Genomic DNA, 27600 nt, shown 5'->3' on the forward strand with positions numbered 1-27600 from the left:
TCAAAGTTTAGTCAAATCAGACAATCGATCATTGTAGACCAGACCAGACCAGACAAGATCATATCAGATCAGACCAGACCAGACTAGCTTAGATAAACCAAAAAACCCCTAAAAACACTCATACCCCCTCCGATTCATAATACTATTAGGACACAAAGTTTTAGAAAAATTATAGAATGAATATTAGAAGGAGGATATTATAATATAAAGTGGAGATAAATTTAATTGTTAGTATGAGAGAGAAATTATAAAAAAAGTAGTGTAATGGGCTTGGCTGAATAAAGAAATAATAAAAATATTGGTAGTCCTTAACAAATATTTAAAAATGGAGGGAGTAAAAAGGTGTTATAATTATACGAAACAAATGAAAAAGAAAAGTTTTGCGATTATTACGAAACGAAGGGAGTATATTTATTACACTTGCATGCATTAATTCTCTTCTTGAGCTTAATCACACGTACTGACTTAAGCATCAGAGGGGTTTTTCGGACACACCCTCGATACTTGTTATGTGTTGTTCTGTGCATGCAGTTTTCAGCCTTTTTTTTTTTAAGTCGAATTCAGTCTTCTACTCACAAATAAAGTCAAAGTATTCCCTCCGTATTTTTTTAAGTGATACATTTTTCATTTCTGGCCGTGTTTTTTTAAGTGATACATTTCATTTTTTGGCAAAACATTACATTAAAATATTATATCTCTCTCCTCTCATGGTCCCCACCCAAACCCACTACTACTTTTTTATTATATCTTTCCTCTCACATATATTACTTTTCAATAAACTATTAACCCCACTATCTTTCTTTAACAATTTTTTAATACTCCACTACTCCATTTACCTCTTATTTTATTTAAGTTAATTAAATTGCCTAAAACTATGTGCCGGTCAATATGTATCACTTAAAAAAACACGGAGGGAGTATTGAACTCATGGCTTCAAGATTTCATGTGAAACGAGAGTTATCTAGATTCATGTGTTACAGAGTATGTATAAGCTTATAAGTGAAAATTAGATTATGTCTAAATTAATACGTGTGATTCAAAACAAAAAAAAAAAGGGATGCCGTTATATATACTTCATATGATTCCATCAAAAAATAAACTTTGAGCAATACCATACCAAAGGAAAATAAAAATGTCGCTCCACATTGTAATGTATCCTTGGTTTGCTATAGGCCACATTACACCATTTCTTCATTTAGCAAATAATCTAGCTAAAAGTGGTCATAAAATTTCATTCATTCTCCCAAACAAAGCAATACTCAAATTATCTTCTCTAAATCACTACCCTCAACTCATCCATTTCATCCCTATTGTTGTACCTCACGTCGAGGGGCTTCCCCTAGGCGCCACCCGGTTTCCCGTGCCAGGCTATTAGGTTGCACCCTCATGAGGCACGAGTACTGGCAAATTTATGTAATGTTGAAATACTAAGGGGAATGAGGTTTCCAGAAAAACTAAGTTTTTCGTTACAAGAAAGCGATGCCGTTGTTGCAAGGGTGTGTAGGGAGATGGAAGGGGGTTATTGTGATTTTGTGAGGAAACTTATTGGTAAGCCTGTACTTCTAGCTGGTCCGGTTTTGCCGAAACCTGCGATTTCGAGGCTAGATGACCGATTCGATTGTTGGTTAAGTGGTTTTAGTCATGGTAGTGTGGTGTATTGTGCACTTGGTAGTGAATGTATTCTTGATAAACATCAGTTTCATGATCTTGTTCTCGGACTTGAGCTCTCAGGTATGTGAAAATTATTTGTAATTTTATTGTCATTTCAATATATGTTAATTTGTCTAACTAAAAACATTGAAGATTTAGAGGGATAATATGTGAATGGTCGACTGATTTATAAACGTATTGATTGTTGGGATAATCCCCTTGAATCACAATTAGCTAAGCAGGACTCCATATTATCATTGTTATTGGTACTAATAATTATAATAATAATAATAATAATAAAAAAGGGAGAGAATTAGAGTAAATGAATTGAAAGTTGATGGTTGCTTGGGAACTTGGGACTTGGACTCGAAGGCCACAAAATTAGCCAAGTGTTCATATGTTAGGACTAGCTAGAATAACTAAAATTGCATGCAGGCAGTATTGTACTTAGAATTACTTCCTCCATTTTTTTAGTTGCTACTCACTACGTCCCTAAATTATATTCCTATTTAACATTTATTATTCCTCACATAATAGAAAAAAGTTGGAATGTTAAAAATAGGAATATTTAGGAACGAAGGGAGTACACTTTTATTTTCACGGTCTTTTAAACAATTTTTTAAGAGGTGAGAGATAGAGAAAATAAAGAGGGACCCATGTGGGTAGGAGAGAGATAGAGAGAAAGAAATGTAAAAAATATAAAGTGTTGCAACTAATTAACAATTTCCAAAATAGGAAAGTGTAACAACTAAAAAACGAAGGGAGCATATAAATACATAATAAGTACAACCGTAGTTGTGCTACTTCCTCCGTTTTTAAATACGGAGTACCTATTCTACTTTTCAATTTCGGCTAAATACTTGCTTTATTGCTTTATTTGAAAAGCTTTTATAATTTTTCATTCATTTCTACTATGGACCCATCATTAATTATTTTTTTATTAATTTTATATTCTCTCTCCTCTAATTCTCTCAACTATTTTTGCATTTTACAATTTTTTTATTCTTTTACCAACCCCACTACCTCCATATATTACTCCGTATTACTTTCTCCAATTTCTCCTAAACTCCGTGTATAGAGAAATGAATCGAGTATATAAAAGCGGAGGGAATATATATCATGATTTGTTGCTTTGTCCCCAACATATGCATACTGGTTTCAGGGGTTAGGTAGAGCCTTGTACGTAAGTCTTACATGTAGTCAACCTCTCCTCGGATCTCCCGTGCATGCTTTGGCTTTACCAAAAGAAGTTTAACTTATTTGATTTTGTTAGCTATATCCTTGCAGGTAGACCATTTTTGGCGGCCGTAAAGCCGCCTACAGGTTTCAAAACAATAGAGTCGGCCTTGCCAAAAGGGTTTATAGAGAGAACAGAGGGAAGAGGAATCGTGCACGGGGGTTGGGTGCAGCAACAACTCATCCTGCAGCACCCTTCGGTAGGATGTTTCGTGACTCATTGTGGTGTAGGGTCTCTATCCGAAGCTATGGTAAGTGAATGTCAAATAGTGTTGATGCCTCAAGCAGTGGATCAATTCCTCAATGCAAAATTCATGAGCTTAGAGTTGAAGGTCGGGGTGGAAGTTGAGAAGCGAGACAGTGATGGCTACTTCACTAAGGAGGCCATTGATAAGGCGGTCTCAATGGTCATGGAATCAGAAAGTGAAGTTGGGAGAGAAGTAAGGGCAAACCATGCTAAGTGGAGAGAGTTTCTTCTAAAGGATGGTCTTGAGGACTCTTACATAAGTAGCTTCATTCAGAGTCTTCGGGAGCTGCTTGGATGAAGCTTGATTGAACTCTAAATTTATTTATTTATGTTGGTTATGGCAATGTTATGCTAATAAGACTATTCAAAAAAAAAAAAAAAAAAAATGTTATGCTAATAAGACATTCATCTGTTTTAATTTCAGTTTTAGATTTGTGGTAAGAAACCAAATTTAGAAATAAATAAATTTTAAAGTATGTAAGCATTCATTCTCTCTGTTTCAAGGAAAAATTGTTCAAATTTTCATGTCACAAGAATATTTTAAGGACATAGACCACATAGTATACTAGCATCGAAAGTAATGAAATAAAATAAAGATCGAAGGATAAATTACATTATTATGTTGCACATATATAAAGTATCACTGAACTCCCTCCTAAATTATTTTTGTAACACAAATCTTTAAATTATCAAGCAAGATTACATGAAAATCTTACTTAGTCATGCATAGCTACATTGTCTTTACTTGCCTTAAATACGTACATAGTATACACTTTATATTCATCCAAGCATTTCTTGAAGACTCTGAATGAAGCTACTCATGTAAGATTGCTCAAGACCTTCCTTCAAAAGAAACTCTCTCCACTTTGCATGATTAGCCCTTACCTCTTTCCCAACTTCACTTTCTGCTGCCATCACTGCTGAGACCGCGTTTGCAATGTCTTCCTTAGTGAAGTAGCCATCATTGTCTCGCCTCTCAACTTCAACCCCGACCTTCAACTCAATGCTCATTAATCTTGCATTGATGAACTGATCCACTGCTTGAGGAAACAATACCAATTGGCATTCACTTACCATAGCTTCGGATAGAGACCCTGCACCACAATGAGTCTCAAAACAACCCACCGAAGGATGTTGTAGGATGAGTTGTTGCTGCACCCAACCACCGTGCACGATTCCCCTTCCTTTTGTTCTCTCTACAAACCCTTCTGGCAAGGCCGACTCTATTGTTTTGAAACCTATAGGCGGCTTCAAGGCCGCCAAAAATGGTCTACCTACAAGAATATAACTAAATTATAAGGCTGCATTTCTTGACTTAAATAAATATACATAATTACATATGTACTCCTTTAAAAAAAATTTAAGATGGGTTTGGTTGATTAAATGAGAAAGAAATAAAAGAAACTTTTTTTTTTTGGTTTATTTTGACAGTATGACTTATATTGGTCAACTTGCATCATTAAAAGCCTAGTAGATAAAATATATTCTAGAATATGTAAATATATTAAAGAAAAATGTAGTAGTATGTAATTATAGAAAAGTCTAGGCTATAATTATCCTAAGCAAAGGTAGAAAAATCTAGAGCGACAGATCACCGAAAGCTACATGAAGTAACATGTGAAATTGTGAATATATGTAAGCAACTAAGCACAAACCAAATCGCTTAAAAATTCCAATAAATTAAAAGGTAACAATGTTCCATCTTTCTTGTTTCATCTTACTATCATCATCAATCTGCTTTAATTTGATTAATTAATTCCTCTCGCCCACTATATATATCTTCCACACTTAAAATTTCAAAAACTAATATAATCAATATATTAAGTGAAGAGAACGAACTCTTAAACTTTGACAAATTTAACTCGAGTCCAACAAGTTACTACTCATAGTCACTAGCAATATACCACTGTAATAATAACTTATTATACTCGTACACGTGAAATATGTCCTCATCAATAAAATCATGCAAAAAAAAAATATGGTACTGTACCTGTAAGCTCCATTCCTAGAACAAGTTCTTGAAACTGATCTTCTTCAAGAATGCATTCACTCCCTAGAGCACAATAGATGACACTAGAACGGTCGAACTCTTTAAGCCAACTGTCGAAACGATCATCGAGCTTTGAAGCTGGTGGCTCAGGCACCACAGGCCCTGTCAGAAGGACAGGCTTCTGCAAAATCTCCTGATAAAACTGACAGTAAGTCCCTTCCATCTCTTTACAAGTTTTAGCAGCAAGTGCATCTGCTGCATCACAACTGATTGTAGTTCTTTCGGTAAAAGACATCCCTCCTCCGAACTCCTGCTTGTATAAGTACAACTGTGCCTGAGCCTCAAAGAGGCGTAGTCTGACAGCTGAAGAAGGGAAATTGGGTGGTGGCTCTGTTAATTCAGTCGTCGTAAACTGAAAGTTTGCAGGCTTATTTTTACAGCGGGGGTTAACATAAGCAAGATTCACTAAGTAGGTTGTGAAGTAAAGAATGGACTTAGACCCGTGTTTGGAGGCTACCTCAGGTAGCCAGAATGCAAGGTCATAGAACACAAAATCAGGCTTAAGGTAGGATAGATGAGAGTCGATGGTGTCTCGAGTCATGTCCATTGCATCCATGAGGCGAGGCCATGTGGAGGGAGAGACATCGTTGGTGGTCTCCGCCCCAGCAGGTAGTCCCGGTACAGGCGGAAGAATGAGTGGGATGAAGGTGATGAGGTTCGGATGGTGGTTGTGTGAGGCTAGTTTGGATTGGGTTTTAGTTGGTAGGAAAAAGGAGATTTGTTGGTTTTTCTCGGCGAGTTTGTTGGATAAGTGAAGGAAAGAAGTAAGATGGCCAAAACCAAACCATGGATACATTGCAATATGCAAAGGCTTGTTTCTGTTGTCACCCATTTTCGTCTATGCACGAATTTGAGTAACGAGTAATGGAGTTTAATGTATATAGAATTTTAAATCTGGAATTTCAATGTATAGAAAATAAAAAGATAACATTTGATAATCTAGAGTTGTTTAGAGTCGATTGCATGTGTATAGTCATTATTAGTCAAACAAAATATCCTGATAGTGATTTCTAATCAATGAAATTCATGCACATTAGAAAAAGATAGATTAATGTCGAAGTATGTAGCTTGCTTCTTTTACTTTATACTGTTGATTGAGATTTAATTCAACATTTTTTACCTATTTATTTGGTCATAAATTCTTGATAAAAATGAAGAAAAAAAGAGAAACTTGAGCATAATTTTACAATTTACATTATCAAATATGGAAGGTTGACAAACAGTACATACATTGCCAAATAACAGCCTTAATACTAACGGGAATCATTATACAGGTGATAACGAAACAAATGAAATGCGAAAATGACGAAAATATATAGTCACTCTTATTCATAAGTATCATATCATAGCCAAGATGCCTCCTTTTAAGCCTACCCTTATTTTGGAATGCCCAACATTTTCTTCAAGTCCTTCTGCAAAAAGAAGACGATTAAACGATTATATCATCAGCAATCTAATACATCACCCCTGTTGTTTTCTTGGTACCATAACGAGTCAAGCTTAATTTTTTACCTCGATTCTCTTTGGGGGAGTAAATGGTGAGTAACGATCAACAACGACACCATCTCTATCAATAAGAAACTTGGTGAAGTTCCACTTGATTCCATCTCCCAAAAACCCGCTTTTGTTTGATTTCAAGTACTTAAAGATTGGGGCAGCATTACTACCATTCACTTCAATCTGTGAAAAAATACAAGGCAAAAATGTTCAGAAAAATTTCATAAAAGTTACAAGGCCATTTCTTTTGAGTCTTTTGATCAAAACACTCTCGCTTCTTTTGAAGATTTCACAATCTATCCAACTTATCTAACATATGAACAAATGGAGTGTTATGGTGGTTTGTAAATGATTAAACAAAAGACCTTGTCAAAAATGGGGAATTCAACTTTGAATTTTGTGCATGCAAGCTCGACGATCTCCTCATTAGTTCCTGGCTCTTGATTATGAAACTGGTTACATGGAAATGCCAAGATCTCCAAACCTGCAGAGATTCATCAGCACATTTAAAAGACAAACCTCGCATATAACCGCGTCAACAAGGGAAAGGAAGAACAAGAAGCTACGTACCTAGGCCCTTGTACTTGTCATACAATTGAGTCAACTCTGTGTAGTTTGTATTGGAAAGACCACTGCACACAAAAGAGAAAAGGAGTCAGCTGAGTTAAGCACAAATGGTAATGTCAATTTCTTTGATTTAAAGCTGCAAACAGAGCAACTGGAGTCTCGTTAACTAAGGTACAACAATGTCAATTCCATGCTCCCACACTATATAATAAACCATGGCTTCATAAGTCCAATCCTTGTAATATATCTCTCCATACAAATATTAGTCCTACAATCTTACAAACATAATTTTGAAATGTCGATTTGTGTTTTGTCACATTAAGAAATATTGATCACTGTAAGATTGTAATGTTTAAGTGCAATCACATATCCAAGCACCATGTTCCAAAGAGTTGCATTCAGCCTATGCACAACATGTGCCGCGACTGCTGACTGTAATAGGATACATCACCACATGCGTTCTCAAAACATACATGACAATTGAAGAGTGTAATTTTGTTGTTCTAAGGAGCTGCAGGGGTGAAAGGTGAATGCTAAGTGGACCCTTAGTGTGCATCAAATCATCTTTCAAACCTTAATAAAAGTTAAGGGTTGACATTAAATTCCATAACATATTTTGATCCAACAAGTACACATCCTTATTATGAAAGGTAGTGAACCATTTTAAACATGTCCAAGTATGTCTTAAGATGACGGTTCAAGCCATATCATACCATAGTGATGCAACGTTGAGAATCAACAGCACCTTCCCTTTGTAAATGCTGAGATCAACATCGTTTCCGCTAGCATCCTGCATATGATCAATTGATGTCAAACTAAGACGTCCAAAACTTCATAGGCACTATTGCAATTTACCATCATTTCCCTTTAAACAAAGGAATGATACATTGTAAAAGATAAAATCAAATAGAAATAGAAACCACTCTACATCCTGCAATGTATGTAACAACAATCTTTTCTCTTAAAGTCTTAATCAACAATGTCATCCTACAATTTTCGCTACGTAACAGGACAGTGATGGAACTTAAATTAGCACACATAGACTTTAACTTTCCCCAATAACCTTAGAGATTGTTATATACATCCGGGTGCACGGTGTGCACCGTGTACCCAACTAACCCAAGTTAGTTTTTAGTTTTTTACTCTTCATTTGACGATTAAATGAGCAACAATCATTTTAAAATATTCATGGGTGTATATAACAATCTCTGCCATGACCCAAAGGATGAAACCTTAATAATGACATTGGTAATCAAGACCAAAATCCAGAACATTTAAGAAAATACATATATCAACCCAATAAACATTAAATTCCGAACAGAAAACCAACTTTGTAAAAAAAACAACTGTAAGTAATCAGAGCAAAATTGGGAAGTTTGAGAATTTAATTAAAAAAAATTACAAATTAAGCAGAAAATAGGAATAATTGAAACATAAATACATTATAACTAACCTTAACAACAAATTCGTGGATTGATTTGGGTTGAGAAGAGTCGGCTGCCATTGATTTGTGTGACCTAGAACTTTGAGAACAGGGGATTAATTAAATACCCAGAATACAAATTATCCAAATTAATGAAAGATATCAAATAGGATGGCTTTGAAATAGAAGATAATTGATTATATGAAACAATTTAAGCCAAAGAATTGGAAACAAGGTATGGCTGATATTTATACTGTAAACTGTAATGAATTGAAGGAAAAGATTTAAAGTATAGAGGATTGGAGGGAAATCGAGTATCTAATTGCGGCAAATATGAACAGGGTGTAAATTGGAGCAATTGAATAAGAACAACGAAAAGTGTGATAGTTATGGAAGGAGTATACGTATGGAAGTTCATTTTTTTTTTTGGTTGTCTTATTCATCGCATGCTATCTTGAGTATCTTCGCATGCAAGTCGTTATCAAACCAAACTATTAAAACCCGAAAACCGAATTTGTGCAAATCGTTAATGACCCGACCCGTTATCAAATTAAACCATTACAAACCGAAACTGAAAGCAACCCGAACTGATTACCTCCGAACCCAATAGTAACCCGAACCATTTTAAACTTAAAACTACTTAAACTCGGCAAAAATCCAATAAGCCTAAATCGTTCCAACCCGTAACCCGTTGTGACCGAATCGTGTATAACTCATAACCCGTTATGACCGAAACATTTTCAACCCGTAACCCGTTGAGATCAAACCGTTTACAACACGTAACCCGTTGAGACCGAACCATTTACAACCCGTAATCTACTATGCCTTAATCGTTTACAACTCGTAACCCAATATGTTTATAATCTAATCTATTTCAACCCATTACTCGATAAACGAACCCAACACATTTAAGACTTAACTCGATTATAACCTGAGTTCCTACCCATTATCAGATTAACCTGAGTCAACAATGATCTGAATCGATTTTAACCTAATATTGATTTGAACTGAAACTTGATTCAAATTGGGTAAATCTGTTTTCAAACCGATCTCGTTTAATTTAACCCGAGTATGACCTGAAGGCCCCAAACCAATAATGACCGACCCGATTTCACCCAATCTGTTTTGAACCGAACGCGTTTTCAAACCGACCTAGTTTAACCCAAAGTGATTATGACTCGAACCAATTACAACCTGACCCGATTAGGATCCGAACTGTTTTGAAACAAAACCCGTTTTTAATTGACTAAACCCGTTTTCATACCGATCCGATTCAACCCAAACTGATTATGACCCGAACCGATTACAACCCGGCCTGATTGGGACCCGACCCGAATAGAAACAGCAATAAAAAAAAAACCAAACCGAACTGACCCGATAATTTTCAAAACCGACCCGCTAATAATTTCAACCCGTTATAACCCTAAACCGATAAATCCAACCCAAAACTAAACCGTTTACCTGAACTGACACCCCCTGATGCTATGTCATTATTTAATATTCCTATTTTAAAAGTTCGACTCACTTTTTGTATTTTAAATATTTTATAAATTTAACCTAATTTAAATTTACTCCAATTTGACAAAATTTTACAAAAACAAATATAAATACATCACAAGTTGAAGCATATAAGTCGATCGAACTTTTGGTGACGAAGAAAATACGTATAAAGATAAATTTAATTTAGCGTCAATTTACATCTGTTATTGTGTTGAAGATTAACCAAGCAAGTTCGGTGGGGTTAGTGAAGAATTCAGCTCTAACTACACATTTGTTTAGGACCAAGGGGATTCCCTTACCTTCCCCCTCTAATCTCAAACGTTAGTCTTCTTCTTGCTTTTTAATTTTTTTTTTGTTTTTTTGTTTTTTTTTTTAGAGTATAAAGTAGCTATATGCTTTGAATTTCATTTTTTTTTTCAAAACCAAAATCAAGTAGATGCCATGCAAATATATACGAAGTAGTAAAATGGAGGACAATTCATGATTATTTATGATATAAACAAGACATGCATGTGTTTTCTATTGCTAAATCTCAAATTTAAGCTATATGTTTTTCATCCTCAATGTTGTTATTTATCCTCTACAAACTTTAATAACACCAACAATATAAAGATTTCCATCGTATGTTAGTAGGGTTTCCCAATGTATTCTTCATGACATCAAGAATTAGTAGTTAAAAAAGAGTAATTGTACAATTTAATTTTCAATCAAAAGATGCATAAATAATATATTCGAAAAGTCACTAATAAAAATGATATCATCCTATTAACAAATTCCAAGACCCAAAACAAAAACCTCATCCAAAAAGCGAGTAACAAAAGTCTCAATAAAAAATAAAAAAAATAAAAAAAATAAAAAAAAACCAACTGAAATTTGAAAGCAAAAATAATGGTAAAAACATACTATTTTCTCTTGCTGAATTTGTTTTTTAGAGGCATCCTGAAAAATAAACTCGCCTTTTGAAAAGATAGTAGCTAGCATGGATACCCAATTTGTCAAGCATTTGTTAAGTGAAAAGGATATTTAAATGACATTGGAAGGGAAAGGGGTTGGAATGCAAGATAGATAAATTTGTCATTCTTTTTCCTTTATAACACATTTGAGGTGTAATAATCCCAAATTATCTTTATTTGTTTGTTGCACATTTTGAGGTGCATTAATCCTAATTTATCTTGTGCTTGCTGGATTTTTATTTTTGATAAAAAGAATATAAATTTTCAAACTACATTATCTTAGTTTTGAGTTTTATCAATAAATAAGTATACACATCTTCTATTCTCTCGCTTTTACTTAATTTTCTTACACTATGTTTGGATAATAATAGTGAAGGGAAAGGAAAAAGAAGGAAAGCAAAGACAGGTGAGGGAAGGGAGTGGAAGGAAAAGAAAGATGATCTCCCATTTTAATATACTTCCAAATATTTCCAATAAATATAGTATTGTGGGTATTTGTTAGAATCGTCTTAATAAATAATTTGTTAATATTCAATTGTTATAATATTTACTTATTGATAATTAAAGATATTATCAGTCAAAGTTTTGTATTGACATATGTGAATAAACAAAATGTTTCATTTATTTAAACACAAAGAGAGTAATATTATTAGAAAACATTTTGCAAAATTTTTTAGAAAAAGGCGGGTGTACATTACTTTATTGTAAGGGTATGTTCTGATTTACTGAACTGAGGGCATGTTCACATTTACTTAATTTCAGTTTAGTTCAGTTCACTTCAACTCCAATCAGTTCAGTTTAGTTTAGTTTAGTTCAGCTCTTAATTTCCCTCTCTCATAAAATATTCATTTTAGCTCAGTTCATTTAAGTTCAGTTCAGTTCAGCTCAAATCAGTTCAGTTCAGTTCAGTTCATTTCAGCTCAGTTTAGTAAATGTGAATAGGCCCTGAATTGAATATTTTATGAGAGGAGGAAATTAGGAACTAAACTGAACTGAACTTAAGTTGAAGAAAACAGGCTCTAAGACGGATTAAAGTTATCTTAAAAATATTTAAAGTTAGCCTTTATACTACAAATTATTATTATTCTAAAAATAAATTCTATATTACAAAAAAAACTCATAATGTATTAGATTATTCATATTAGGGCCTGTTCATATTTACTGAACTGAGCTGAACTGAACTGATTGAAGCTGAACTGAACTGATTGGAACTGAACTGAACTGAACTGAATTGAACTGAAATGAATATTTTATGTGAGAGGGAAATTAAGAGCTGAATTGAACTGAACTGATTGGAACTGAACTGAACTGATTGGAGCTGAACTGAACTGAACTGAAATTAAGTAAATGTGAACAGGCCCTTAGTCTTTATAGTATGTAATCATGAATTTACAAGAAATTGCATATTAAAATAAAATTCAAATTAACAACAAATTAAAAGTAAATCTTTAAGGGGTTAAAGTTATTATAAAAATACTCCCTCCATTTTTAAAAATACTTGCTCCACTTTCTATTTGCGGCCGTTTTTAAATACTTAACCTATTTCCTTATTCAAGCTTTTACAATATTTAATTAATTTCTTTCACCTAGTGGTCCCAACATGTTTTCTCTGTCCTCCAATTTTCTCCATTACTTTTACCTTCTATAATTTTTTATTCTTCCACCAACCCCACTACCTTTATATTTTATTACTTTCTCCTATTTCTCCTAAAACTTTGCACATGGAGAAATGGAGCAAGTATTTAAAAACGGAGGGAGTAGTTATAGTTATAATTATTCAACGTGACGGTACGAATGTGTTGGGAATCTTGGGATTAGTGGATTACCCTTGACTCCTCGAGCCCTTGACCTAGTGGTAAACGCTATAATTCGTAGGCTCACAAATTCACAATACTCCGTTAGGTCTCTTGATTCGAGAATGTTTAAAAAAAAAAAAAAAAGTGTGTACAAAAGTTGTCAATCGAACGAAACAATAATCGGAAGTTGGACTTTTAAAAATAAGGAAATGGGCAACGACTTATTTGACTACGACAGGATGGTCAACTACGTATGAACATTCATGTCTCTGCTGACGCTGTTGCGTTCCTAATCATTTGCAGAATACTACTCCGTAGTTTTCAGCATTCAAATTTAAATTACTGGATTTAACAACAATGTTTTTGAAGTTTTACTTTTGAAATTATCGATTACTCAGTTTAGTTCAGTTCAGTTTCCTAATAAGTTCAGTTCAACTCAGTTCAGTTCCTAATTTCCTTCTCTTATAAAATATTCAGTCAGTTCAGTTCAGTTGAGCTTTAATAAGTTCAGTTCAGTTCACTTCAGTTCAGTTCAGTTCAGTCAATGAGAACAGGCCCTCTATACGCATCTTTCATTAACAATTTTATTTAACAGTTTAACTGTATTACAACAATTTTTTAGGTTGTGTGATCTTATTATATTATGATTAATTATATTCTTTCTAAAAAAATTACTTCGTAATAACTTAAGTATATGTCAATTAAATTACTACGTATAACACTTGAAAAACAGATGCCTGTAATGGTACAGTAGTATCATACTATGATTACTATCATTACATTATGTAGGACCTGATCAATCTAAATTAGACTTGATTAGCCTTGAAAGTTAAAGTGACAACCTAAGTTAAAGTATAATGGTAACTGAATGCTATATTTTGCAAATTGAACTAATTATTTTCCAATGTCATTCTTCCATAGAGAAATTTTTTTTCAAGCGTATGCAATGGTCTACTAATCTGCTATATTATTTTCCAATGTCAAAACCAGTTAGTCATATGGATTTTGCAACTAATTGAGGTGAGGATTTCCAATTTCCCAACTTTTATAAGCATCAAAAAGCATGTTCTAAAAAAAATAAAAGCACAAAAAAACAGAACTTCCCTAATATTATTAGAGCCTAAAAGTGTGACTTGTAAGACCATATACAATTGCTGCCTTGCACCACCTTATAGTTCAACATTACACACCAAAACTCCAAAACTGTAATGCTGTACTTCATCATTTGTCCCTCAGAATTGATAATTGTACATTTATACTCCTAAAAGAATCAGAAATAACACCATCTTTTCACAAATGCAAGATAAATCCTTCTCTCATCTTTGAATCAACTACAGGGTAAAAAACATGATTAAAAATGAAATTCAGCCCTTTAATTAAGGCAATCTGCTAATAGCCCTTTCAAGCAGATTATTTACAGATATCGTAAATGCATCATCAAATCGTTCCAACTTAGCGTCATCATGTGCATAAACCAACCGAGGCATCAGTTCCTTAATTATGTACCTCCTCATCTGTTGCCTTTCTAGTAGAGGAATTTTTAGAAGCTCGTCTACCACGTTCACCTCGGACATCTTCACATCCTCTTGGTCTATATACACGGAATACTTCCTGGGATCCTCGGGCAAATGCCAAGGATATTGGTAGTGTGCTGTGAAAGGATCAAAGACAACAGGAATACAGCCAGAAATGAGGGCATCGAACACTGATTTTCTTGTTGGACTATCCCCTGCAGGCTGCAGGCAGAATTCTGATTCCATGAAAAGTTTTATAACAGCTGCAGAATCAGCACATTTCTGTTCACCACAGTCTAATAAGTTGCACACTCTAGGGGCAGATGCACATTGCTCGATTAGGACCGATCTTATGCTCCCTAAGGCCCTTTGCGGGGCACCTGCAAAGCTGATCAAGTGCATCCGATTCACCTGCTTGATTTTCTCCTGCCATGCTATGATATCTTCATCTGATCTAGGGTGGAAGTTTGTCGGGTGTGGAATTCCTACATCGTTGGGATGCCAAGGGTGTCGTTCAATCAAGAGCTTCATCGGGTTTTGGAGCTCATCTAGCTCCAAGAGGCGGCTCCCCCAGGAGACATTCTCCCGCCTCCTGAAATCCCAAGAGATTTTGCCTAGGACAAACACATGATCCAACCCAAAGTTTCTCCTCCATGTCTCATGTGGCTCAAGCCACTCTACAAGCTCCTCAGAGAGCGAATCCTTCACGTTACTAGGGGCCTTATTGTGCCACCTTAGTATATCCATCCCACCGTAGAAGGGCACAAAAAAAAGCTTGGCCTCCTCTGCATTGTGGACTCTACAAGGGTGCTTGAGTACACGATTGTGGAATATCGGCTCTAGGGAATACTGATAGGTGTTATACCACCCTTCCCCTAGCTCTGGCATTGGCTCACCCATTGCACCATTGGTGAAGTACTTACAAAAATCGAGCCACGACATCATCTCATTGCACTTGGCTAGCAAATCCTTGTTGAACTTTGGAGGCAGGTCATACACAAATATACCTCTTCCCTCACAACTTAAGGGCTTTTCCTTTGCAATGTAGGTTCTCAGGGTTGCTAGTTGTTCTTCGACGTACTTCCTAGAATTTGCTATCTCCTCTGCCTTTTCCTGATCAATGCCTTTCCGGAGGACTGGCTTTGAAAACTGAAACAAGCTCGACGATAAGGATGATATGGTCAACTCTTTTGTACTTCCATCATTTACTTGGGTAGTTAAGCTCTTGCTAACTACAGGTAGTTGGATATCAATGCTGTCCCTGATAACTGAAGGCGGGGAAGTTGTAATGATTGGATTAGAACTGCTGTGTTTCGGGTTAATTGTACAGCACCTTCAGTCTTTTCTTCAAAAGCAGAGTTACTGGTGTTTTCAGCTGCAGTTAAAAGGCTAACAGGCGAAAAAACAGGCGTTTTCTTGCTGTTATTAAGGACTAAATTTGTGCTTCTTTGAACAGCTGAAAATTCAGAGCTATTGTTAATTAAAGGGACATCAAAGGCGGAAGGTTGAGCACCAGCAGAAAGACAGTAGCGGTTGTTAAGTTTCCTAGACGTTACACAAACATGGACAATAGAACCGGAGATTATAGTGGTGGAAGAAGACCAGATAAAGATGATAATAATAAGAAGTAATGTCACAGGAATTCTGCTCAGAAAATTAAACAGACATGACTTAATTAAGCCGCTCTCTTCCTCTTTCTTGTTTGATTTCTTTGATTTCTTCTTAGACAATGAGACTGCCATATGGAAGATATATCAGGTTATTACTCTTAGCCATGCTAGTTCCTAGTTTTGTATGACGAAAAAGTTCTGAGAGTAATCTGCAGTAACTGATGGCACGTTGAAAACTTACAGACATGCACGTCCTGCAGCTAACAATATAATGTGCAATCCAAGGTGACATATCATACAAGCATAAACACGTTAGTTAGAACACAATGGTATTATTGGTCTTAATTTATTATAAATTGGTCAGCATATTCAAGCAGAAACCTGTCCTTAGCTCCTTAATGGTCGACGTGCTATATGATTTCATCATAATGATCATATGAAATGAAATAATTGACACTAATTACCAATTTCGGAATGACCAAATGATGTATTAGTCGTTGGCATTCAACAATCAATCAAAAGCTTTTGTATGATTGAACATGACTCATGGAGTTGATACTGCATACAACTATACAAGTATATTAAAAGTCAAAGATCACAATTCTCAGGATCTGGTCGTTGTTGTTGATTCTACTCAACTGAGCTCCTCCATCTTTGGCACGAACCTTTTATTCGGCTTCACGTAATCAAAATATTTGCCAGCTAGTTTTTTGGAATCAGCAGTTGGTAACCGGAACAGGGTCACGAAACGATCTTTAATTCAGCTTGATGAAGCCCAGCTAGGCTTCCATAAGGTCATGTTCTTTCAAACTTCAATACTCCAAAGAAAATTTGTATTTTACTGTTCTTTGATATTTTAATTTTAAAATCCCATACCATATTACCATGTGATAGCTAAGTTGTCCTGTTTCAAAAGAGTTTAACTTACAATCAACTTTAATATTCATAATTCTAATATTCTTTACCTTGAAGAATCTGAACTTAATTGCACCAATAGTCAACACTTATAATACTTGTATTTACAGTAAAGCAGCAGATGTTCAAGCTCATTATTTTAAACATTGCCTATAATTTGCTAATTACCATAGGATTAAAACAATGCATGTACGCCCCTGCCCCTGCCCCTGCGGCCCTGCCCCTGCATAAGCAAAAACCTCGTTAACATGCAGGACCGATTTTAGGCTACAACCCTTTTAAGACACTCTTACACCCATATATGTTCCGGTACTGGATGAGTCATCTGTGTAATACTTACAATGTTTAACATGAACAACTCCTCTGTACAAAAATGATAATTGCAACTACGACGTATTAACTTCAGATATGGCTTAGCTAATTTTTGTGATCTGCACACAGCATTATAATTGAACACACTACTTGCTATAGAGAAAATAACCAGGACAACTACACAATAATTTCAATCAAAGGTTGAAAATGAGATCTCGAATATAACAGAAATAATCTAACCTTAAAATTACAGAATACTATATGTTTTAGCAAAGCAGGAGACAGCATAAGTTGAGGTGCATTAAAGGCAAACCTATGACGAAACCTAAGATGCCTCATATACAGATCTGCAGCTAAGGACTTGGAGTTGTACATGTGCCTAAGAATCATCTTTAAAAAAAAATTTATACAAAAACAAAGTTCTTAATAATAAAAAAATTATTGCAAAACTTGTCTTCAATTTTGAATCTGTGCTTGGCAAATTTGCAATTGTTATTGTAAATATTGTATGACTTTCTATTAACGACAATTTTTTCTAACTGAAGAAAAATGAAAAAAATAAATTAAAAAATCTAGCTTAGTGTCTAAAAAGAATGAAACAACCTTTAATTCCTATTCAAGGGAATTTACTAATCGCCCTTTCAAGCAGATTATTCACAGCTAGAGTGAATGCATCTTCGAATTTTTCTAACTTAGCGTCAGCTTGTGCATAAACCAACCTCGGCATCAACTCATCAATGATATACTTCCTCATCTCTTGCCTTTCTTTCAGAGGGATCTTCACAAGTTTCTCTATGACATTAACTCCTGACAACTTTACCTCATCTTGGTCTATATACACCGAATACTTCCTGTGATCCTCTGGAAAATGCCACGGATATTGGTAGTGTGCTGTGAAAGGATCAAAGACTACCGGGATGCAGCCAGCAATGAGAGAATCAAACATCGACTTTCTTGTAGGACTATCCCCGGGTGGCTGAAGGCAAAACTCTGTTGCCATGAAAAGTTTCTCAACAGGTGCTGATTCAACACATGATTCTCCTATACAATTCAAGAAGTTGCACGCCTTGGGGGAAGCCGTGCACTGCTCAATGAGAATCGATCTTATGCTCTCCCAACGCTTGTGAGGAGTCCCAGCAAAGCTGATTAAGTACTTCCTTTTCAGCTTCCTGGTTTTTTCCTGCCATGCAATGATCTCCTCATCTGATCTGGGGTGGAAGTATGTTGGGTATGGGACCCCAACCTCGTTGATATTCCAAGGTTGTCGTTCAATTAGAAGCTTCATTGGGTTTTGAAGCTCCTCGAGCTCTAATAGGGGGCTCCCCCAAGATACATTCTCTGTTCTCCGGAAATCCCAAGAGATTTTCCCTAGAACAAACACATGATCTAACCCAGAGTTTCTCTTCCACGTCTTCTGCTGCTTGAGCCACTCGACGATTTCCTTAGAGAGAACATCTGAATCATTCATGCCGCTGCCATCCTTACTAAAATGAGTTCTTATCATATCTATTGCACCATAGAAAGGAACATAGAAAACCTTAGCCTTCTCTGCCTCCTGAACTCTGCAAGGATGCTTTAGGATACGATTGTGGAATATTGGCTCTAGCGAAAACTGATGGCTGTTATACCATCCGTTCCCCAAAGCTGGTATAGGCTCACCCATTGCTTCGTTTGTAAAGTATTTACAGAAGTCAATCCACGCCATCATCTCATTACACTTGGCTAGCAAATCCGTGTTGAACTTAGGAGGCAAGTCGTAGACATAAATTCCTCGTCCCTCACAGCTGGAGGGCTTTGACTTTGCAGTGTAGGATCTCAAGATCGCCAATTGCCCTTCCACAGCCAACCTAGAGTTCGCTGTCTCCTCTGCCTTAGCCTTGTCTATGCCCTTCCGGATAACTGGCTTTGTAAACACGGAGTCTCCCAACACTGGTGATGGTATCATCAGCTCATCTCCTGTACTTTCATCACTACTTTGGCTCTTGCTACTTACAGGAAGTCGGATATCAGGGCTATCCCCAAAATCAGAAACCGGGGTGGTTACAGGGCTGACAGAAGAATTAGCTACAGAATTTTGGCTGATATTTACAACCTCCTTAATCTCATCTTCTGCAGCAAAACTTGTGTTGTTTTCAGCTGCAGTTGAAGGACTAATGGATAAAAAAACAGGATTTATCTGGGTGTTACTTTGGTAAACAGGACTTTCAGAGCTTTCGTTTATCAAAGAAAGAGTAAAACCGGAATTTGTGGATATACCAGGACCACCAAAAGAAATACAGTTGGGGTCGTTAAGCTTCCTAGACCTTACACAAACATGAAAAATCGAACCTGATATAAGGATGGTAGACGAACACCAGATAAAAAGAATAAAAAGAAGACAAACAACCGCGGAAATTCTCTTCAGATTTCTGAACAGACACGGATCAAAGAAGCACTGCTCCTCTGACTTTTTCCTCTCCATTTTTGTGAGCTCTCTACACAAAGCTAAACCTCTCAGCTAATCTCCTGCCTTTATAATTTCAACGGTAATGTTCGTAGTTGGCAGGCACGTTTATAACTTGTAAGCCTGTACATGAGCACTGCCCAAATCGTTTAAAAACATTACTTATAAAGACTTAAACACATAAAAAACTACGCGAACAGATAAATATTTCCATTTTTATTGGAGTAAAACAACAGCCGGCCAGACGTCTCAGTCACAACCATCATGACAAGTTGTTGGTAACAACCATTATATCATAATATATAACGATTATACAATCATTAACTTGATATTCCCATGTTTATAATTGAAAATATAACATTTTCATCGTATAATATAAGATCAGAGAACACAGGATCTGGTCCCTCCAATCTGTTACAACCCCTCTATGAGGCAAAAGGGTCGGAAACAGCTTATACACGTGCATAGTCTGTTGTTTTAAAACAAAATTATCAAGGAATAATATTGGACCATCTATTTGATTAAAACCTTTGTCTTACTTCTATTTAACTCCATGTAAAAATGACATGCTTACCTCAAAGGTTACCGCATTCGACGCCGACTCCGGTGGTTGGATTAATAATCCCTGCTTGTTGTATTTGTTTATTTGATGGTGGCTATTAGAATAGTAGAAGAATGATTATACTCTGATATGATTTATCCCCTTGAATCATTAGTTTAAGGCTAATTAAGTTTCCTTGCTAATTACACTTGCCTTTTTTTAATATTTCATTTCTTTTTCATTGTTACTAGATTAATGTAAAGTGGGGCATAAATTTGTATGAATACAAGTTTGATACTCCTTTCTTTCGTTTTATTATTGGTTGTTAAGTATTTTAAACGCGTTTAATTTGACTAGTTTTAGATGTTCAAGTAAGAATATTCTTTATGGGGTGGGATGGTGGGGTGTTGATTGTTCACTTTAATCACTTTTGCTTTTCAAATTTAAATTATGACCTTTAATTAGTCAATTAATATATTGATTGCAATTACAATATTTGTTACTGTTAGGAGATTTTGAAATATTTGAGATTAGGGAGATTATAAATATTACGGTATATTTTATATACTGTTATAAGGTTTTGATTTACTGAGATTTTGAATTGGGAAATCATAAATATTGTGGTATATTTTACATACTGATATAAGGTTTTAATTTACTGAGATTTTGAAATATTTGAGATTTGGGAAATTTTAAATATTGTGTCATACAAGTATTTTATATACTGTTATAGGTTTTGATTTACTGAGATTTTGAAATATTTGAGATTGGGAAATTATAAATATTATAAGGTTTTGAAATATTCAGTACTATAAAGTTAGGATTGTTTCCTAATAAGCAAGATTAGCTACAGTATACCATCTGGTTTGGTAATTATCAAAATTGTTACAGAGTAATTTTTTGGGGTACCCTGTAACCCTTGATTAAAGGCCTCTCATCTGGTCATCTATGTACGCGTACGCAGTCTTAAGCACAACGCGTACTTAGTTACGTCTGTATACGACCTTGCACCATATGGGCAGGGACTAAAAAAACAGAAGAAAACAAAACTTAAATAAGAAACTAGCACAAACTTCCAATCTATTCTGTTAGGATAGACAACACTTCAGAAAGGAAGCACTTCATAGTTGATTTACTCATATGGTTGTGTTTTTTTTTTTTTTTTTTTTTTTTTTTTTTTTTTTTTTTTTTTTTTTTTTTTTCCCCTTGATTAAGAAACAGAAGTACAGTTTATTATTGTACAAAATGCTTGCTGCAAAGGCAAATCACTATAAAATACTACACAATGACTTAAAAATCAAAAGTTAAAGCAAGATCTAGGACATGCCTTTAATAATCTGACCTCAAATCTACAGCATACTGTCAGTCCGAGCAGGCAGACGACGGAAGAAGTTGATGGGCACTGAAGGCAAACGGTAGCGAAACCTAGGATGTCTCAGGGCATAGAACCCAGCTAAAGCAGCAATCACTTGGAATGGAGTAACATACAGCACAATAGCAGCTACAAGACAGAACGTCACAAAGATGGCTGTAGCACGTGGATCCCGCCAGCTTAAGAGAGCCTGGAACCGCTCACCTTGAGTTGCAACATCACCAACCACGGTTTGGATCCTTCCAGCTACACTCCTCAGCCGATCATATCTCATTCTCACAAGCTCCGGACTCTTGCTAGTTGGGAAAGTGTCAAACTCCTCATCAAGTTCATCAGGAAGGGAAGTATCAGCCTGTGAGATCTTTATATTCATATGTGGAGGGTACCTAGGGCGGTACCTATAGTTCCAAATCCCGATCAAAAACATGTAGAGGAAGACGGTAGGCAATATCAGCTCGGGAAAGCAAACGAGCATCAGAAAGAGAATGTGGACTAGGACTGTGGTTATAGGATTTCTCCACATGCATACATCACCAAACCATTTTCCAACAGCAAATAATCCTGAGAAGACCGACATGAGGCGGAAGAAATTAGCCTTGCTTCTCCGCATGCTCCAGAGATGGGCATCCACATCAGACATGTACTCCACCACCTCCTTTCGGAGTGGAGGTTCTGCTCGCCCAAGCCTCATAGCAACTATATTCATGGCTTGAAAACGTAGCATGTCCTGTTGCATTACTGTGAAGGGTCTAACATAGTGCATTTTTGGTAACAGGGGACGTGAATATTGATACATCATGTTCGCAAATGAAGTGCAGGAATACCTAAGAGCCAAATGCAGCTCCCCCATCTTTTTAACTCCGTTTGGTTGAAGAACAAGCAGGGGATATGAATGTGTATAGATACGACCAGTTTCAAGGGTAGAGATACGTATCCGTACCTTCCCTATCTTGACGTCCTTGTGCACTCCACTTGATTCCTTCCCTCCAATTTGACAGTTGTCAAACACACCCACTGTTATAACGGTCGCCGGGTCAAAAACTTCCCAAGTATACTGCTCGTTGTATTTTGGAGAGAGGCTGTCAACAAGTGTTCTTGTTCTGATCCACTTATGACCATACTTTGCAACACAATAAGTATCTGATGTACCTCTCCCATCCCTTGTTTTCATTGGGTGGAGTCCTTCGGCACTTAAAATGCCCAGTTCTAAGACACCTATTGTAGGCTTCCAGAGCTGTTTTGCCGTGGGGCGAAGATCACTGCTGTAATGAGTGGACTCATCAAGAACATGATAACCTCCATCTAAACACACACGAATATGAAGCCGGCTTGCAAACTTCTCTTTCTTCAGTTGGTCAATATCCACAGCAACCGGCTTCTCAAGATGAAACCACCGAGAAGGAATGAGCCGGTCATCTGCACGCCTATCGACTTGAGTCAAGGGGATGATAACTCTCCCAATGATCTCATCTTTACCAGGAGCCACACGATCCTCAACAGTGATAACCAGATGGTCATCAAAGGGCTCTGCTGCGACAAACAGTAGATCCTCATTCCAAAGGGAGTTCATTGTACGGGTCTGAACAGGTTTTGTCTTCATAATCTGGTGACCTATCTGTGCCTTACAGAAAACTTCAGGAAATCGATTTTTTTCGGTAGGTATCAAATCCTGTGCTTCAATAACATTAACACGTACATACCACAGCCTTGGGGCATGATAAACCTTTGAACGCAGGAGTGCTGAAGCAGCAGAAGACTGAATATCAATACCAGCTGTATCAGAATGCCATGCTTCTGAATATGCTTCATCAGCTTGAGTACCAAGCCAAACAGCCAGCATTAATTCACCTTTTACCTTTTCACCCTTCTTATCCTCAAGACGGTACCATTGAGGAGCTAATGGACTATCTGGGGGAACCCTGCTTGGCACCTCATGCAAATCAAACCTTACAATGCCAACAAAATCATCTTTAATTAAATCCTTGTCCTTGACTTTTACTTCAAGAACTGAGGCCTGCAAACGATCCTTCGAAAAGGCAAACACCACATTCCATTCCGGATGGTCATTCTTATCCAGGTGCTTGGTCACACCTTTATAGTTTCCTATTCTCACCTCCACAAAAGGGTCAATACTACCAGTAAGATCCATATTCGGAAGATCATGGGCTTTAACAACTCTGACGTAAAGGAACTGCATCCGTTCCACAAGATCATATGTGCTTGAAGTTTTATCTGGATGAACAATACGTCCCCCAATTACTCGTCCCCCTCCAAGGTATGGGCTGGTCTCTTTGAGAGCAAAGTCAACTGGTTGTGCAGCAGAAGCAGAGTGCATCCTGACAATCTTGGGCGGTGGTGCTTGAGCTTTCATTTTCATTTCTTCAACTTCTTGATAAGTTGCCTCACGAGAAGCGTCCACAGGACCACCGTGATTATGTTGATGGTCTTGATGAGGATGCGGATGAGAATGAGAATGAGAATGGGAATGGGAATGGGAATGGTCATGAGAATGAGAATGGCTGGTATTAGGTAAATGACGGAAGGTGTGTCTGACTTCAGATTTTGGAGCCTGAGCATGGTTGTGTATTACATTAGTTTCAGCAGCAGGAGTGGACGACTTAATGGTTGGATCATTTGTGATAAAAACTTTGAGACCAAGCTCTCCTTTGATGCGAGAGAAGATGCCACGCTTTTCCAGAGGGTAATGCAAGACAACTGCGTCAGAGTGGGGAACAAATGAAGTCCCACTAAGGGAGACCTTACCAAGAAATGACCTCGAGTTTGTAGCTCTGTTATGATTGTATACATAGACATCAAGAGCAAGATGAGGGAGGACAGATGGATCAGATATATTGAAATAGAAGGTCTCGTCCCAAACTGGGCTGAGATCTTTTTCCTTGATAGTTGTTCGGAATTTCTGTCCATCAAAATGAAGCTCAGCAAATGCACTTGATGATCCTTGGCCATCTTTAGGCATAAGATCATGTGCACTAACCACATGTACTCCCAATTTCAAATTGTTCATGGTCAGGTTGGCAAATGGGCAATGCTGCTAGCTGGGTGTGGATGACAAATTGGCTTGCAAATTAGGAATACCTAAAAATATGAAGAGAACAATTAATATTTGGAGAAAATGCAATATAAATGGATTTCAGAATAGTAAATGGATTATTCAACTTTGCATTACTGATTTGTAGTCTGGTCAATTGCCATTTAGATAGAGAAATAACAAGAAATAACCTCTATGCAATTTTAGGGTTAAGGACTTTAGGCCAAAAGGCCTTGAACTAGTGTAGTTTAATCCATTCATCCCACCATGGGGAGGAGCTTGGTTAGAAGCGGTTGGAGTGACGGTATGGTAGGGTAGTTATATAAATAAATGAGAAAATAATATCAGTAAGGGGAAAACAACACATCAAGCCAATGATTAAAGAAAATATAAGCATTCTTCTTCAAGTGATATAGAGACGTTATGTTCCTATGTACTCTCCAAATATTATATTGTATGGTCTATTCACTCTATTGTATTGATGATCAGCATAATACAGGGAGGACACTGTCCGCTAACACTATAACAGTGGTGTCACGGTTTAACAAAAATCAAGATGAAAATTTTCAGATCTTGTAAAACCATTTCAGAAACGCATCATGGTCATAACAGCAAGCAAAATGAACCACATGAACAACAGGGCTCATGTTACTTGAAGTCGTGGTCTGTGCATCTGAGGATTGGACTGAGTTACTTTGAAGAGCTTTGTTGTTTGTCTTTTTTGAAGTTTCACATCAAAAAGTTCAAGAGCTGGATGAAGATAGTCTTGCAGGACTAAAAAAGAATACTAGAAAAGAGTGGAGACTTTTCTCCATCAGATCTAGGCGGGGGACTGCCAAACTTGCAAGAAATAAAAGTTCATACTTTCTAGTCAAGCTGGAAAAGTGTTTACCGAACATTAACACAGTTTCACAGAATGCCATGGATCAGAAAAAGAAACAAACAGCACAACAAGAGAAGGTCCATTGCAAATATTACATGCATAAAAACAAATTAAATCATGTAGTATGGTCGCTGTCACGCTATCCTAACGAACTAACAACTAAATCCAAAATGTCATCCATGTAAAGCAGATTGAGAAAACAGTAGATGAAATCAGAGTTGCTAAACTTCAAAAGTAGTTAGAAATAACCTGATGGTAAGAGAATTGATCAAGACTTTGTTTATTCCTTTCAACTTGTTTTTTTCACTTCAGATTCTTGAGAAACTGTTTAGGTAAGCTAAAAGTTGATATTGGATCCTTCCTTTTAACATAAGCTCATAATGCCATTAATAAAAGTATACAATCTAAGATTATTGTATATTTCTTTTTTTGGACAGATTGAGAATGAAAGTTAACATTTTTGGAATGATGGGAACTTACAAAAGTGAGATTTAGGAAGTAGGCAACAAGTCAACACTTTCTCAAGCATGTGCATGGTCTAAATTCTAGGAGATCTCAAAGTACTAGTAGCTTTAATATATTAAATTATACATATACATGTAGAAAGTACTCTTATATACTCCGTATTTAATAATTTAAGGTCTAAGGGTCTTAATCTTCATTAACATTGATAAATTAATAATAATACACTTGATTAAGTAAAAGGAGTCCTACACTCATAATCTTTATTAATAGAAATAAATGAATAAGAAGTTTAAAGGTCCTAATCTTCATTAATAAAAACTAACATAAAAAAGGGTGGTCCAAATTATGAGATAAAAGGTTTAAGGATCCTAATCTTCACTTTAAAAAACAGGAGGGGTTTAAGGGTCCTAATCTTCACTTATTAAAAAAAAATGAATACAAAGTTTAAGGGTCCTAATCTTCATTAAAAAAAGAGGGTGTTTAAGTGTCTTAATCTTCATATAAATGAAGGTTTAAGAATCCTAATCTTCATTTTTAAAAAGGAGGGTGTTTAAGTGTCTTAATCTTCATATAAACAAAGGTTTAAGGTTCCTAATCTTCATTTAAAAAAGGGGTTAAGGGTTCTAATCTTTATTAAATAAAGGTTTAATTAAGTGTCCTAAAAGCACACTAATTACACATGATCTCTTCAGCAAATTCAACAAAAATTAAATAAACACATTGACTACTTTCTATGGAATCTCAAAAACCCCACATTTGCGAAAACGGGTAGAAAAGTCATTATCCAAAACTACTACTGCATATTCGAACAATAAATTGGGATCCATTTTAGCATCTCAATCAAGAATCCTTTTTCGTTTTTTCCTAATCAAAAAGGTACCAGTAAATCCAAATTAAATAATAAAAAATTGATGTTTAATCTTAAAACCCCAGTAATATTTGAATTTCCCATCAAATCCCAGTAATTTTGAAATTTTCTTATCAAATCACAGTGATTTGTTCAAATTATAAACTAAATATTACAAACAATAGGAAAAAGTTAAACCAAACATACAATTACTTCATATAATATAAAAATGAGAATGTATAATGATAGACAACCAAAACAAAGATTAAAACACAGTTATAACTTATAAGAAAGTACCTGAGTAATTTGGGTGAATTTGTTCTAATCTGCCATGTTTGGCGAGTAGATGATGAGTTTAAGGAGACAAAATGAGAGAGATAAGAAGCTGAGAAAAAATGGAGTAATTTAGTGCGTTTACTAGTACAACTGTACAAGTATTTTTAGTGATTGAAAAATGGGAGAATTTGAATTGGAATTGGAATTGGAATTTGCAAGTAGGAGTGAAAATAAGTGGTAGAATTAAGACATTTAAGACGTGTGCGAGTCATGTAATGTTAAAAGACTTAAATCCATCATATCTTACGCCATGTCATGTGAGGGATTCAGGAGTGGAGTGAGAATGGGAGGAGTGTGTGAGTAACTCCGTTATGATATTATCCTTCGTCCCATTAATATTGTCTCATATATTGTATATGATGTATAGAGTGCTCTATATAACGATCGAAATTTG

At 36.0% G+C, this 27600-nt stretch overlaps 4 protein-coding genes and 2 pseudogenes across 6 annotated transcripts; 1 reads left to right on the forward strand and 5 right to left on the reverse strand.

The window, feature by feature from the left end:
* Window positions 1-927: 927 nt before the first annotated feature.
* On the forward strand, window positions 928-3431 carry LOC145596720 (UDP-glycosyltransferase 79B30-like). Its single transcript, XM_081652930.1, has 3 exons — window positions 928-981; window positions 1344-1731; window positions 2938-3431. Exons 1-3 carry the CDS (start codon window positions 928-930, stop codon window positions 3429-3431), a joined length of 936 nt encoding a protein of 311 aa, XP_081509056.1.
* A 482-nt stretch (window positions 3432-3913) lies between these two features.
* Window positions 3914-6015, reverse strand: LOC145596722 (cyanidin 3-O-galactoside 2''-O-xylosyltransferase FGGT1-like). The gene is made up of 2 exons (XM_081652931.1): window positions 5124-6015; window positions 3914-4407 (listed from the first exon to the last, which is right to left on the reverse strand). Exons 1-2 carry the CDS (start codon window positions 6013-6015, stop codon window positions 3914-3916), a joined length of 1386 nt encoding a protein of 461 aa, XP_081509057.1.
* A 378-nt stretch (window positions 6016-6393) lies between these two features.
* On the reverse strand, window positions 6394-8895 carry LOC145597408 (putative phospholipid hydroperoxide glutathione peroxidase). The gene is made up of 6 exons (XM_081653566.1): window positions 8701-8895; window positions 7961-8037; window positions 7251-7312; window positions 7046-7164; window positions 6696-6863; window positions 6394-6595 (listed from the first exon to the last, which is right to left on the reverse strand). Exons 1-6 carry the CDS (start codon window positions 8749-8751, stop codon window positions 6560-6562), a joined length of 513 nt encoding a protein of 170 aa, XP_081509692.1. The 5' UTR covers window positions 8752-8895; the 3' UTR covers window positions 6394-6559.
* Window positions 8896-14295: 5400 nt separating this feature from the next.
* Window positions 14296-17660, reverse strand: LOC145596723 (xyloglucan-specific galacturonosyltransferase 1 pseudogene; annotated as a pseudogene).
* A 22-nt stretch (window positions 17661-17682) lies between these two features.
* Window positions 17683-20423, reverse strand: LOC145598951 (xyloglucan-specific galacturonosyltransferase 1 pseudogene; annotated as a pseudogene). The gene is made up of 2 exons (XR_014103663.1): window positions 20288-20423; window positions 17683-19849 (listed from the first exon to the last, which is right to left on the reverse strand). The product of XR_014103663.1 is annotated as a xyloglucan-specific galacturonosyltransferase 1 pseudogene (transcript).
* Window positions 20424-21398: 975 nt separating this feature from the next.
* LOC145596482 (multiple C2 domain and transmembrane region protein 7-like) lies at window positions 21399-27487 on the reverse strand. Of its 2 annotated transcripts, XM_081652650.1 has the most exons (3): window positions 27168-27487; window positions 25808-25882; window positions 21399-24722 (listed from the first exon to the last, which is right to left on the reverse strand). In XM_081652650.1, the coding sequence occupies exon 3, from the start codon at window positions 24649-24651 to the stop codon at window positions 21604-21606; it is 3048 nt and encodes a 1015-aa protein (XP_081508776.1). In that variant the 5' UTR covers window positions 24652-24722; window positions 25808-25882; window positions 27168-27487; the 3' UTR covers window positions 21399-21603. The 2 variants fall into 2 exon arrangements, with proteins under 2 accessions (XP_081508776.1, XP_081508775.1); XM_081652649.1 differs by lacking the exon at window positions 25808-25882 and having other exon boundaries at window positions 27168-27486.
* Between the last annotated feature and the right edge of the window lie 113 nt (window positions 27488-27600).

This window comes from Chenopodium album, chromosome 20 (genome assembly GCF_948465745.1).
Source record: "Chenopodium album chromosome 20, dcCheAlbu1.1, whole genome shotgun sequence".
NCBI classification, from domain to species: Eukaryota; Viridiplantae; Streptophyta; class Magnoliopsida; order Caryophyllales; family Amaranthaceae; genus Chenopodium; species Chenopodium album.